This window comes from Terrapene carolina, unplaced genomic scaffold (assembly GCF_002925995.2).
Source record: "Terrapene carolina triunguis isolate 2854851 unplaced genomic scaffold, T_m_triunguis-2.0 Scaffold131, whole genome shotgun sequence".
Lineage (NCBI taxonomy): Eukaryota > Metazoa > Chordata > Testudines > Emydidae > Terrapene > Terrapene triunguis.
The window spans coordinates 23,525,635-23,539,162 of record NW_020664482.1 but is presented as its reverse complement, the minus strand read 5'-3'; the positions used below and the strand labels follow the sequence as shown (position 1 = coordinate 23,539,162).

Genomic DNA, 13,528 nt, shown 5'->3' with positions numbered 1-13,528 from the left:
TCCCCTGAGAAGCAGTTCCGGAGTAACACACTGCTTTTCGTGCAGCTAATAATCAGGCTAGACTTTGTATGAATTAGTGTCGGTAAGCACAGCTGAATGGGGATCCCAGACCCACAGCTCTTCCTCCTCCATTCAGTGGCACGCTGACAAGTGATGCAAGGACACGTCTGCTCAGAGCGCGAGGTGCAACGCCTGTCATCCTGACTTTAGTAATTATATGTGTTCAGCTCTGTACAGAACAAATAGAAAGACATAAGTCTCTGCATCCATTCTGTAAAGCCAAGCAATACATTAGACACACTGAGCCAGGCTGTCAAAGTTAGGTATGTACAAAGTGTTTAGTGTATGTGGGCCAAATGTCCAGCATTCAGGAATAATTTCATGAGGTTGCAGTAGTCCATGTGAGAGATGATGGTTATTGCCATTGGGCTGGAGAAGAAAGAAAATGGATTTTGGAGCTACTGCAGGGGGAGAATCAATAAGAGGCAGAGAAGAGTTTAATGCAAATCCCGTTGTGCATTAAAGAATCACAAAGCACCCAGATGGATTTCCAACAAAATGCTTGACTTATTAAATAATGCAAAGATTTCCATGGCATAATAGAAATAACAGCATTTTATCAGCTTAAATGCCTTCAGAGCAGCTCTCATCAGAGCTCTTCTGTAGACAGACACATGTGCAGGGTAGAGCATTAGCCGCAATGAAGCATCTTTCCCCCCACACATGCTCACAATTCCAGCCAATAGGCCCTCAGCAGACACCCCATGTTTTTGTTAACCCAAGTGCAATAGACTCAGAGATCATTAATGTTTTAGTTACTGGAGTAAACAGTAGCATCATGCAAAGCCCACGTCTAACAAATGCAGCCTTTATGTATCACTGCAAAAGATGTCGACAAATTGAAGAAACGTTAAAGAAAAGCAACATGAATGATCGTGACTGGAGGGAGCAATTTATGAGAAAAGATTACTGTGGGGTATTGAAAACTGTGATAAAATTACAAGCTATCACTTTAGTTTATAAGGGGTTTCCCGATCCTGCTTGCAGACTTGGGGGTTTTGTAGGGAAGTGTGCAAAAGGAGTCCTCCTGTCCAGAGCCAGCCTAGAAGGTGGGGTGAGTTGTGTCTCGGCTTTAAGGAGCAGCTTGCTTTGTCTCTCTGTTCGGGGGTTCCTGTGTGTTATCGGTCTGAATTTTAAGAAATAAAATCGTTACATTGCAAACTTCCAGCAAAAGTAATTTGTTTGTATCTCGCCTCTCTGTGTGGATGCCATGCACATAAAAATGACAGGAGCGTGTAAGTGAGGAATGGTGGGGGATAGAGAGGTCTATAATTATTTGGGCACAGGCGCTGGCTTCCAACTTTCCGCAGGGGTGTTCAGCCCCAGGCCCACCCCCCCGCCACCCCTGCCGTCAAGCCCTCACCCCGTCCCTGCTCCGCCCCCACCCCCACCCCCCTTCTTCCTGCCCCCTCTCTGCCCCTGCCTGCCTCTTCCCTGCCTCTTCTCACCCAATTCCGTCCCCTCCCCCGAGCACGCCCCATCCCCGCTCCTCCCCCGCCTCCCAGCGCCTCCTGCATGCCGCGGAACACTGATCACCGCGGGCAGGAGGCACTGGGAGGGCAGGGGAGGAGTTGATCAGCGGGGCCGCTGGTGGGGGGAGGCGCTGGGGGAAGGAGGGGGAGCTGGCTGCCGGTGGGTGTTAAGCACTAGCTAATTTTTTTCTGTGGGTGCTCCAGCCCTGCCCTGGAACACCTACGGAGTTGGTGCCTATGATTTGGGAGATAAAAACACCAAGGCTGGGATCTTGTGAAGTCCCACAAGTGTGCAACTAGAAGAAATAGGGTGAAATAAATACGAGGGAAATTTAGGCTTATTGTCAGGAAACATATGTAGTCACCGACATCAGTTAGGATCCCCAAAGGAAGGAACAGAAGCCCCATTGCTTGGGAGCGTAATGCTGCCTGCAGTGACTCAAGTGTGTTGGTACGAACCTCAGGGCAGACTGTTAGGAACCCAGGGCACAAACCCCAAATTGGTTGTAAGTTCTGTACTTAGATTTCACCAATCAATTATCAAGTGTCAACTTCTCAGGCATTATAATAGCCCGAGCATGGAGTCACAGACAGTCCTCTGGGGTCTCTGATTTATCTCACCACCCAGGTGAGCATACCTTTGTGATAGCTGGTCCCTTACACCAAGCATCACAGCAATATTCAGGTTACTCCCAGTCCCAAAGGACCAATCACTTACCCCAGGTCAGTTGCACCTTAGATCTCACCCAAAGACTATGCTTGTAAACAATCCTATAATAGAGTCTATAAAGATTTATGAAATAGGAAAAGGAAATGAGAGTTATTTACAAGGTTAAAGCAGGCAAACATTGATACACACATGAGTTACAGTCTTAAGTTTCAAGAGATAATAGAAGCTTGTATAATAAGCAAGCTCTAGATGTCCCTTAGGGCTAACCCAGACTAAGCAGCTGGGGATCTCTTGCTTATGCCTAGAAACACCTTGCCCCCCAAAGTCCAAGGAGCATAGAAGTAATAGTTCCTTTTTATTAGGGGTTTATTCCTTTCTTCTTGTATGCTTTTGGCTGCAACATTCAGCTGATGGGCGAAGTACTTAGCATGATTCATCTTCATGGGCAGGAGGCAGAATAACAACAAAAGTCTTTTGTTCTCATGTTGATGCTACATAGGGAAATTCTAGGTGCAATGTACCACAATAGTCTGTCTGGTATCTATGGATCTTTCCTTTTGGGAAGGGCATAACACCTCCTGTTGAAGATCAACCTTTCACCCTAATTAATGTCTCTTTCCTGTGTCCTGATTTACAGTCACAGAGGTTCACGATACAGCTGCTCAAATATTACTTTACACTGTGGAATACAGATGTTGTAAGTGAGATTATTGAATGCTTGTGAGTGGCTGCAATCATTATAGCCTAAACACTAAACACATTCTTATCATTCTAATACCTATTTTACCAATACTAACACATAGGTGAGCCAAATTGATTCCACCTATGTGTGTGTCAGAGTTCATTTGAGATATGGGGATCTTGGCCTGAGCTGGCACCTGGTGTGCCAGCATCACAGGGATATTTAAAACTACATTGAAGAAAGTACTTGAAAATGTAGAGTTAGGACACACTGCACCTCTGAGCCCTTCGTGGCCTCCTTGAGGGCACTGTAAGCAGGTCTCCAGCCATCTCCTTTCTCAGGGCAGGAACCTGCATCTCTCTTCCTCCAGACCAGGGATTTAGGCTGCAGTCCCTCCTGCCGTTCACTGTGATCACCTTAGGACAGCTGAGTTCAGCAGTTGCTGTCTGTTATCCCCCAGGGGCTAGGACATGCTTATGGGCAAGCAGCCAGCTTTCACAAACCACAAATCTGGGACAAAAACAGTACAGAGAAAACATCATCAAACAGAGAAAAACATCATAAAACAATAAACAGTCTACACACATGCTAAGTTTACCAGTCATTATTCATCTTCTACATGGAGACCCTGGTAGATTTCGAAATCCTTCAAACCTGTGGGTGAGCACAGCACTCCAAGTATCAGAACGAAAAAGTACCAGTAGTGCCGGAAATACCACAAGAGACCACTCCAGCTCCCCCAAAAAGTGCTGGAATGGTGTTCTGGAGTGTTCCAGCATGACGCGAACGCTGCTTCAAAACCTTCCAGCAGGGCTCTGCCCTCTTGGTTAAAGTCTCATGTCAGTTCTTATATCAAGTGAGAGTCAACCTTGAGTCGTCTCAGGCTGATATGTCATCCAATTTCACAGGCTTGGTCCCCAGGCCTCCTGAAACAGTAACACCACTCATTGTCACTTTCCCCAGAGAGCAACACTTGAAAGGGCTGGGTATCTGCATAAATGGCATTGGGACTCTGCCTTAATCTCTCCCCAGTGGTTCCAGATTCCAAAGGCAACCCACCCAGCAAGCCAGGAACACAAAGATACATATTGATACCGAAGTCTGTGAATAGCCCCCATAACCATAGGATCTGGCAAAGTCTTTGGCATTTCCATGCTTTCTAGGTCTCATCTGTCACATCTCCCCCATCAGAAGAGAAAGAAATTAACTCCTTCATCCTTCTGGGTGACAATACAAGATGAGAAAGGAAACTGAGTCACAAATTCTTTAATAAAAATAAACCTGAAGTTTCCCAGTTCTCTGTAGATCAGACCTAATTGGAGATGAGTCTCTCTCTTCTTTCTGATTCCGTAGCTCCCTGGAGAGGAGCGGTCCAAGTCAAAATCCTGACTAGGAACCCTCAAATCTTTGATGGAATTTCACAAGCCAAAACTTAATCCCACTCCAATTTTGTCTGTTCTTGAACCAAAACCATAATTCCAAACACCCCTGAACTTTAGGAGAGTTAAAAGTCTGGATCCAATTTCTGCAGCTCAGCCCCAACTTGGAATATTGTGGTGGTGTAACTTTGAGTGATTAATTCTTCTTTGATGTTGTATGCGATGCTGCATATGTGTAACTCCATGCAGATGCCTGACATACCAGACCCTGAAGTGTTTGCATAACATTCATTCTGTACTAATTCTGCCATTTTTGTGTTATTTTTGCAGCAGGCTGCACACCCACAGGATTTCATTTCAGCCAGACACTGAGAATTTTCTCAAGATCCTCTTATTTTACCTTCCCATGTGTAGCCAAGACAGTTTTCCTCACAGCCTAATAGCTAGTCACAAGTCACACTGCTGAGTCCCTGGGAATTACAGAGTTGAAGCATCATCGTGTTTTGTGAACCCTCAACATGGATTTTCAATTTGGATCTTTGATTTGTCTTTTAAATAAGTAGCTGTGGTTTTGAAGTTTAAGCAGCTGGTAATATCTGTCACTTTGAGATCCTAGTGCAGTGTCCCCAGTGTTCCAAGGTTTGAACTTCATTTTGTAGTGATGAAAAGCCAGCTTGTCCTGTGATATCAAGCCCCAATCCAGCTTCTAGGCCTGTAAGCCAAGCTTTTAGCTTTGATGGTGCAAATCTGAAACCTCCACAAAGAGAATGAAATTTACACTCCTCTTCTCTAAAGAATTTTCACCAGGCTAAACCATTTTTAAACCCTTAAAAGTTCCCCATCCCAGGGAAACACAATTGCGTTCCCAACTACTTTATTTTCTGTTTGAAAAAGAAAGATTTTGATTCTCTGTGTTTTTTTCCCATGCTGCATTCTCACCCCTGGTCAGTTTTTAGTTTCAAAGTACCCTTAGATTTTAAATAAATTTGATATACACATTTTATGCCTGGACCTTTGAAAGCTCCTCTCTGCTTCCTTATGATATTGACGTAAGAATGATTGACCTAGTCAATATCAGAGGGGAAGTGTGGGGGGGAAGTCTTCTTCCAGGGATCTCATTCCTTTAAAATTGGAGATAAAGGAGGGAATGTGTTGCGATGCAAATTGCAATTAGCAATTCATTGGACTTCTTTGCATGCAGCAGAAACCCATTGGCTGGGGTCTCATGAGGGGGAGGTGTTATGTCAGGCTGGGGATTATTTCATGTAAATAGTGATCTGTAAATCAGGGAAGTTTCACACACAGCTTTGCCCATGCTGCACTTTTGGAACAGCAGAGTCAAAGCAATGTCTCTTGAAGGTTGTTTTTCTTTATGAGCTAATATTGCCAGGACTCAGAATGATTGCAAGTGTATTGCACCCCTCAAAAAACCCTCACACAATGCAACAAACCCAAAAATACCCCCAACCAGAGTTTTTGCGGCTTTGCCCTAAAAAAGGAGGTGATCCAGAGGCTCCACAGAGTCCGCTAGAGGCTTTGCTTTTGCGATTGATTTTATGTGGAACATGCTCAGATACTAGGTGAAGGGCAGCAGTATAAAACCCATAGATTAGATTAGATTAGATTAGATAGAAACCTGAATAACACCAGTGGAGGAGGTTCCTCAGGACAGGAAGTGTCAGCATTGCCTTCCCTCTCCTTTACCTACTGCTAAACTGGTTTGGTTATTCTTTTGCAAATAATTTATCTGCCATGTTTTTGTGTGTATAAAACATTCCTGGCTAATTTTGGTCTTTACTCAGCTGGCTCTACAGAGAGTTGAATAACGTTTGGAAAAAAGTGTATTTCATGAATTTTGCCCTTCAGTCTAATAGATCTGTAAATAAATGTTGTCACTGTTCAACCAGCTGCAAACTGTTTTTTGATCCCACCTTCACATGCCAATTTTGTTTGCCCAATTTCTAATGGCACCAGCCTACACGGTGGCCTTATCTACATTAGATTGTTAGCCTGGAATAGCTGCTCCAGTTAGGGTGACCAGATGTCCCAATTTTATAGGGACAGTCCGGATATTTGGCTAGTGCATCGGAGTTCAAAGTGCTATCCAGAGCGGTCACATTGGAGCCTTATATAGGTGCCTATTACCACCCACCCGCTGTCCCGATTTTTCATACTTGCTGTCTGGTCACCCTAGCTCCAGTGCAAACCCCTAATACAGACACGATTCACACTAGTGCAACAGGATTTGTGCTGATATGGTTTACCCTGATTTCAAACAGGATACGTCCCAGGGCTTGGAAACAGCAGGTACACGCCTGTATACACCATATATGCCCCCTGTTCTCCAGAATCTCAGCCATCATGTAAAATAGAAAGCAAGTCTCTAGGGGTTATGATTGTAGAGAAACCCCTGAAAGACGTGAACCGAGTGTAACTCATGCAGAGAGGCGTCTGCCCATTCATTTCAGGGAAGGGTTAACTCAGACGCACAGTGAGCATGATTTCAGTGCCAAAACTGTAACTATTTCATTGGTTGTGTGAGAAAAGGGGGTGGAGGTCACAAATATATGCACAATTTACTGTGGACCATACCTTAAATGGGTGGCATTTGGAAGATATCAGCCCTTGTGATTTTCCCGCCAAAAAGGGGAAAGGCCAAGGAAGCAGACATTTGTTAGAAATGTGTCACCTAGGGGATTAGAGCAGCCACTTGTGCGGATTGGACTGCTGGGTTCTAATCCCAACACTAGCAGGAATTTGCTGTCTCATCTTGAGCAAGTTTCTTCTCCTCTCTTTGCCTCAGCTAGCCCCCTTGGAAAACTCAGCTTGCCTGCTAGGGGTTGTTGTGAGGCCCAGTCGTTAAGGTTTGTAATGTGTATTGGGACCATAGACTGGAAAGCGCTAGAGATGGACAAAGTAACATGGCTAAATTATAAACTAAGCCTGTACCTTGGCTGCTGATAGAGCAATAGAAGACCAGGGGCCTGCTCCTGCCCCCAGTGACTGAAACAGATGCACAAGCAGGCTGAAGAGAGGGTTTTCTTCCTGCATATTTTGCTGCAAATGGGTCTATGTCCAGGAAGGATGGAAGGCAGATGGTGACAAGATACTGTACATAGTGTATCAATTCCACTGACAAGCACTGTCCTTCCAGATATGAGTACCTGGGTGATGGCTGGCTGATTTCTTTGTCAGTGTAAGGTCACCTTGGTACAGGGTTTTGTTTTGGGGGAATAATGGAAGAGACATTGATCAGGGTGGGCCACACAGGAGCGACACCCCCTACAGCTACGGAATAGGGACAGTTACAGCAATGGAAGCGTCAGGAACCTAATCTGTCTTGTCTTCAGTTCTGCTGGACACCTGTCCAGGGTCTAAATTGCTACCCTATTCCTTTCACTGAGGAAGTGAGTGCCTGGCCCTTTTGTTGGTGCACGGAGGAAGGTGCAAAGCCTCTCCCCACTTCCTCCTCCTGCAAAGACCATTCACAATTGTGGCTTCTATATACAGGGATGGTTCATCAACCCCTTCACCTCCTTCTCCTCTCAGCAATCGCGTCGCAGATCCCCAGGCACACATGTCCCAGAAGTCAGCTGTCACTACCAGTCCATTGGGGTCTTATGAGCCATAAATAAGCAATGTATATAAATTGCTCTATACGTGAACTTTATTATTGAAGCTAGTGGCAAAAGCAGGAATAGAACTCAGCCCATGCCGGCTCCCAGTGCTGGGCTCAGATCACGAGACACCTTTTCACAAATGCTAAGCAGGTTGCAGGAGACGCTACAGATGCTCAAAAGTTTCATGAATTCAAAACCAGGCATCTTTCTTTGAGCAAACCATGCACTGCTGCTATTTTCCCCAGCACTAGCTGGCATCCATCTCTAAGGCCAGGTTTACACACGAGTTTTGTAGCTGTGTAACTATTTTGGTTGAGGGGGAGAGTGTGAAATTTTACAGTTAGTTATCCTAGTATGTTTGCTAGTGTGGACACAGAGATATCAGTATAAAGGCGTCTATTCCTCCTCCACTATGGGAATAGCCGTACTGGTATAAGCACTTTTATATGGATACAATTGAGTCCATGCTAGGGTGGTTGTACCACTTCACTCATCTGTTATAGGTAAAGCGGTACAACTGTGTGTGTAGACCAACCGTAAGGAAGAGAGACATTGCTCATCTGAAGCAGTGTTCATTAGAAGTCATGTCCAGCAGAGGGCCCTCTTGCCAGGTCCTCGTTATGCCATTGAAAAAAATCACCCCCTCCTCTCATCTCCTAGTCAGGACCTGGGCATCCTGCAGGGAAGCCACTCAGAGACTCAGCTCCCTTCAGCTGCACAATCATCTGAATCAGCAGACACATAGCAAGGACTAAAGGGCTGTTTGCCTTTGGAATCCTCCTCAGCAGAGACAAGTGAAACAAAGCAATTGAGCCTTCTGCATTTTAAACCAGATCCTTTCAGGTTCATGTGCCATTTCCATAGAGGTAGGTGAGCAAGGTGCAAGCGGGGGGAGGGGGGGGGAAAGGTCGACCACCTAACTCCGGTGGCGAAGGAAGATTCCCCACCCCCGCGAACTTAAATGTGAGGGTGAGAGGAACTGCAAATATCTTCTGGTCCTGGGGCTGCGTGCCACTTTCACTAGTTTGGGGTGCAGGAAGAAACGTGGCTTGACGGAGGCCAACAGCACCTTGCAGAGAGAAGCCTGCACCATGTCGTGGGCTGGTGTGTGCATTTCTAGGAGAGCAGAGCACACGTGTACATGTTAGCAAAAGAAGAGCCACATCATCTCCAGAATTCCCTTCCCTCCTCCCCTTCCTCTTCTTGCTTTACAGTAACCCAGAAGACTTCTCAATCTTTTCTAGCCTGGGATTATAGTCGCAAGAGCTGCCGGCATGAAGCTTTTCCTGATTATTCTGCCTTCTCTTTTCCAAGCTGTTACAAGTAAGTGGCTGTGTTTGCAGTTCACTTTATTCAAAGTGGGGAGAAAATCAAAGTGTTTGATTATGGGTTTTGTGAATGAGGGTTTTGGGGGTAGATCTCACACGTGTTAACTGGGATGGATGGATTGCATGGAGAATGGAATGCTAATTTCTGTCAAAATCTGCACCACTATTTGTCTCCTTATTTCCTTGCTGCATCAGTACTTTAGTTGAAGCAGAATGTCTTTGTGTCTGCATGTCTCTGTCCGTTCTGTCATTTGTTCTGGGCTTCCACGTTACCTGGAGTCTGAGAGGGAAGGAGAAACAATGGCAAGTTACAATTCTGTGGCTTGTCCAGAAGGAAGAGAGATGTTAGATTTGAATGAGAGCAGATGGAGAAGCCATGTTAATTTCATTGTCTTAAGGTGAGCTGACACTGACAGACACAGGTATAAGTTTTGTGGCCCGAGTGGACAAAGAAAGGATGATAAAGGGACCCTTTAAGCTGGGTTTTAGAAAAGGATAAGGTGGCAAGTTCTTCAATGTGCCAGTTTTACTCTGATTTGTTGTTTTGCTGTTTACCAATGACACTGCAAACTTTTCCCTGTCGCCACCTGTGGTGTGGAGAGCAGAAAGATATTGAACCCAGCAAGAAGGCCAGGGTGGCTTTACCCGCCGTCCCCTCAAATCAAATAATTTTTTTATTAGCATCTCCCTTAAAATGATTTGGTTTTGGAGCAGCCTATCACACCTTAACAGTGAGTAACTTGCTGTTAATAGGGGAGGGGCGTGTGTATTATATGTGCATGTTGTATATGAGTCTGAGTGTGTGTGTGCTCCAGGCAGGTACCTGCACCAAAAGGGGATACCCAGACCTCAAGGGCAGGGGTACATGCCAAGGGGCCCAAAGGGCTCTGTGTAAGAAGACGTCCCTCCCAGGGGCTGCACGTTTTGGTCCTGTATCTGTGCCACTGGTTTTGTATTTACTTGTTGCATTATTTACCTGTTGCTTAATATAACTCAAAACCAGCTCAGGGTTCTGATCTGAGGGGAAAGATTTTCTGAGGGGAAAGAAACAGGTCCCCCAAGTCACATATCTGCCTTTGCAATGTAGCGTTCTAGTGTTTAAGTCCAGGAAAATCTGGCTAAAGGCCCAGGAGATGGAAAACTGTGCTAGGGAACTATCCACTGAGATGATTATATATAGTCCTTTCTACTGTTGGAGAAACAGTAACTTAGTCATCACAACTTCCTGTGAACTAGGTCAGTAGCATCTCCATTCTACAAATGGAATGACTGAAGTGCAGAGAAGTCAAATGATTTGCCCGAGACCACCCCATAAAGGGAGGTCAGGGCCAGAACAGTAATTCAGGTGTGTGTGGTTGCCAGACCAGTGCTTAGTCCATACTTCTGTTTAACAAACGCTCGTGGCTGAGTTTGTTGCTAACCCACTCCCGTTGATCCTGGCTCTGGCAATCAAGAGAGGAATGTGAGTCTCTAATGCTGAGTTTTGGACTGACTGGGTTAGTTTATGGTTTTGGGAGGACAACACATGGAATACAGCAGTATCAGATTTGAAACCAGGCAAAGATTGGTAACTTCACCTGAGCGTCACTTTGAATGTTTGGATTGCTCAGACTCCAGACCCAAAGCCCAGCCCTCAGGGTGCAAGCCCCACATGAACAAGAACTGATAAAGGGCTCCCCCAGCCTGACACTGCCTGCAGCCTGAGACCCTGAGGTGTCATGCAGTGCTAGTGAGCTTGCCAGCAAGGCAAAAATCAGGATGTGACCTCAAAAATACTGCTAGCTCTGTAGGTTGGTATAACAATCCAGGCAATAGAATTACAGCTTCAGAGTGCAAACAGATCAGTAGAGAGGCCAGGAAGGAACTGTCTAATACACAGCACTGCACAACTGGTCACATGTATTATGGGTCTTTTGCTTTCCTCCGAAACACAGAATGTATCTCCCTCCTTGCATTAGTTCTTTACCATCTCTTTCCCCTTCCTTCTCTCCATTAGTTCTTTCCTCCTTTTCCTGCATTTCTCTGATTCTTTTACCACCATCAGATTTTCGTATGCTGCATAATAATCATGTTCTTGGTCTCTGCATAGGGAAATCCCAAACTTTGTGCTGTTCATCATCCAAACCCAGATCCACAAGGGACAGCTCAGAAGCTTGGGTTTGGCTGTGAATTTGTAACTTGATACCATCTCTTGGGAAAACCTATGTGAATAAACTCTTTGTTGTTATTTACACAGCTCCATATAGGGACAGGAGCTGTGCCACTGGGACCTGATCCAATACCCAGTGAAGTCAGTGGAAAGATTCCAGTTGACTGGACTGAGCCCTAAATGAACTGAAACAAAGAAATAGCAGAGATCCCCGTGATGCGGAGGGATAGCTCAGTGGTTTGAGCATTGGCCTGCTAAACCCAGGATTGTGAGTTCAATCCTTGAGGGGGCCATTTAGGGATCTGGGGCAAAAATCTGTTTGGGGATTGGTCCTGCTTTGAGCAGGGGGTTGGACTAGATGACCTCCTGAGGTCCCTTCCAACCCTGGAATTCTATGTGTGAGTGCAATGGAATAACATCTTGCTGTGTATGTCAAGATGGGCCCTAGACGCAAAGTCCTGGGGTGGAGTGGATCCAAGATTCATATTTGGAATTGGACCCATCTTTAAATCCAGGGCAAAGAGCGGATGATATGTGGGCTTCTAGCTGCAAGGCTTCATAGAAGAGAGGAGAGAGGAGGAGAATAAAGGGTTAAGCACCGCTTCTCTCCATTATTACTCTTTTCTTGCTCTCCCTTTCCTCTCCGGACGCACTCTCCTCCAAATCTAGCCTGATGCCAGAAATGTAAGCATGAACACATTCACCGTATTAAGGGCTGATTTAAATGTTACCATTTCTTCCATCGCTCCCTGGGGACCGCTCTCCTCCTCCCTTTAATTACCCACTTGTCCTTTTTCTGCACTTATTTCATTAGGTTTCATTTGCGGTTGCTCTGAAATCCGGAGCCCAGCATAAAGAACCCATGTGTTGAGAAAGTGGAATTGGCTCCGGAGGGGCTCATTTGTGCTATGGCTCCAGGCACCACCCAGGATGCAGCAAACCCTTCCTTTAACAGAGTGGGGAAGGGTTTTTCATGGGAATGACGGCCGAGAGCAGTCATAGCTCTCTGGCTCTCTGCATAGGGAAATCCCAAATTCTGGCTCTGAATGCACGTGTCAGCATCATCATGGCTCGGACCCGTAAGTCTTCACTGGGCCAAACCTCCCATGGGCTATGGCAGGCGTTATGCCTGAGTCAGCCCTGGGTAGGAACTGAACAAGGAGCTCAGAATTTGGCCCTAGCATCCCAACGCCAGCAACAGTTCCAGTCAGTGGTACATTTGTGACATTCATTGGCTGCGAAGGGCAGGCGCCAGATGCCTCTACAGCTGGGGACTACGGTCAATAGGAATGTCTCATGAAAGCAAATGATAGCACAACCCTCAGAGGAGGAGAAGGGGGGAAGCTGTCACCTGACTGGGAAGTTCCTGCAGTTTAGACCTAAGGAGCAGATTTTTGAGCAAGGGAAAGTCTCTCTTTCTCCTCCCATTGGTTCCATGTGGCATCTCTGGCCATGGGTCAGTGAAATGCCCTCTGCCCCAGATCTCAGGGCCGCTGCGACAGTGCATTTAAAAGGTTTTCCATTTGGCAGATCCTGGCAACCTGATTTCTATTTTAAATCCTTTATCTGCACTTTATCTTTGTTGGTGTTTTAATTCACGCCTGAATTGTTTGTCTTGCAGGGCACCTGTATAGCCCTGCCTGATAGTGTCAAAGTACAGTGTGTGTGATCAGCATTAGGGGAGAAAAATGGTAACAACTGTGTTAACCCGTGATGTGACAGCGGTAGTAACAAACCCATCATGACTATGTTTTAAAAGCCTCCTTAAATAGACCAGGGAGCATCGAATCTAGCAGGCAGGTCAGCTAACCCAACTTGTCCACATTCTGTGCAGCCTGAAGGCCCTGTCTCTGAAAGGGTTTGGGGATCTCCTAGTACTGGTCATGACATCACAGACGCTGCTGTCGGACCCCCTTGAACCATTGCCAGCACCTCTTCATGTGAGTGATGCTGCGGAGGGACCAGCTGAGTCCCCAGGACAGTATAGAAGAGGTGCACACGGGTCATTAGTTTCTAGCACCTCTGCAGCAGCAGATAGGGCTTGTAAAAGCCCCTATGTCTACACAGCAACTAGACACCTGCGGCTGGCCTGTGCCAGCCAACTCGGGCTCACAGGGCTTGGGCTGCAGGGTTGCTTCGACTTCCAGGCTGGGGCTAGAAGGAAGTCA

General features: G+C 46.1%; 1 protein-coding gene across 1 annotated transcript in view; it reads left to right on the top strand.

The window, feature by feature from the left end:
* Positions 1–8,622: 8,622 nt before the first annotated feature.
* The window catches only part of LOC112109543 (relaxin receptor 1-like), a 42,207-nt gene continuing 37,301 nt past the window's right edge, over positions 8,623–13,528 (top strand). The window contains exons 1-2 of the mRNA XM_024204109.3: positions 8,623–8,749; positions 9,098–9,206. Of these exons, the coding sequence (XP_024059877.2) occupies positions 9,158–9,206 (49 nt within the window). The 5' untranslated portion in view covers positions 8,623–8,749; positions 9,098–9,157. The remainder of the gene's footprint in view (positions 8,750–9,097; positions 9,207–13,528) is intronic.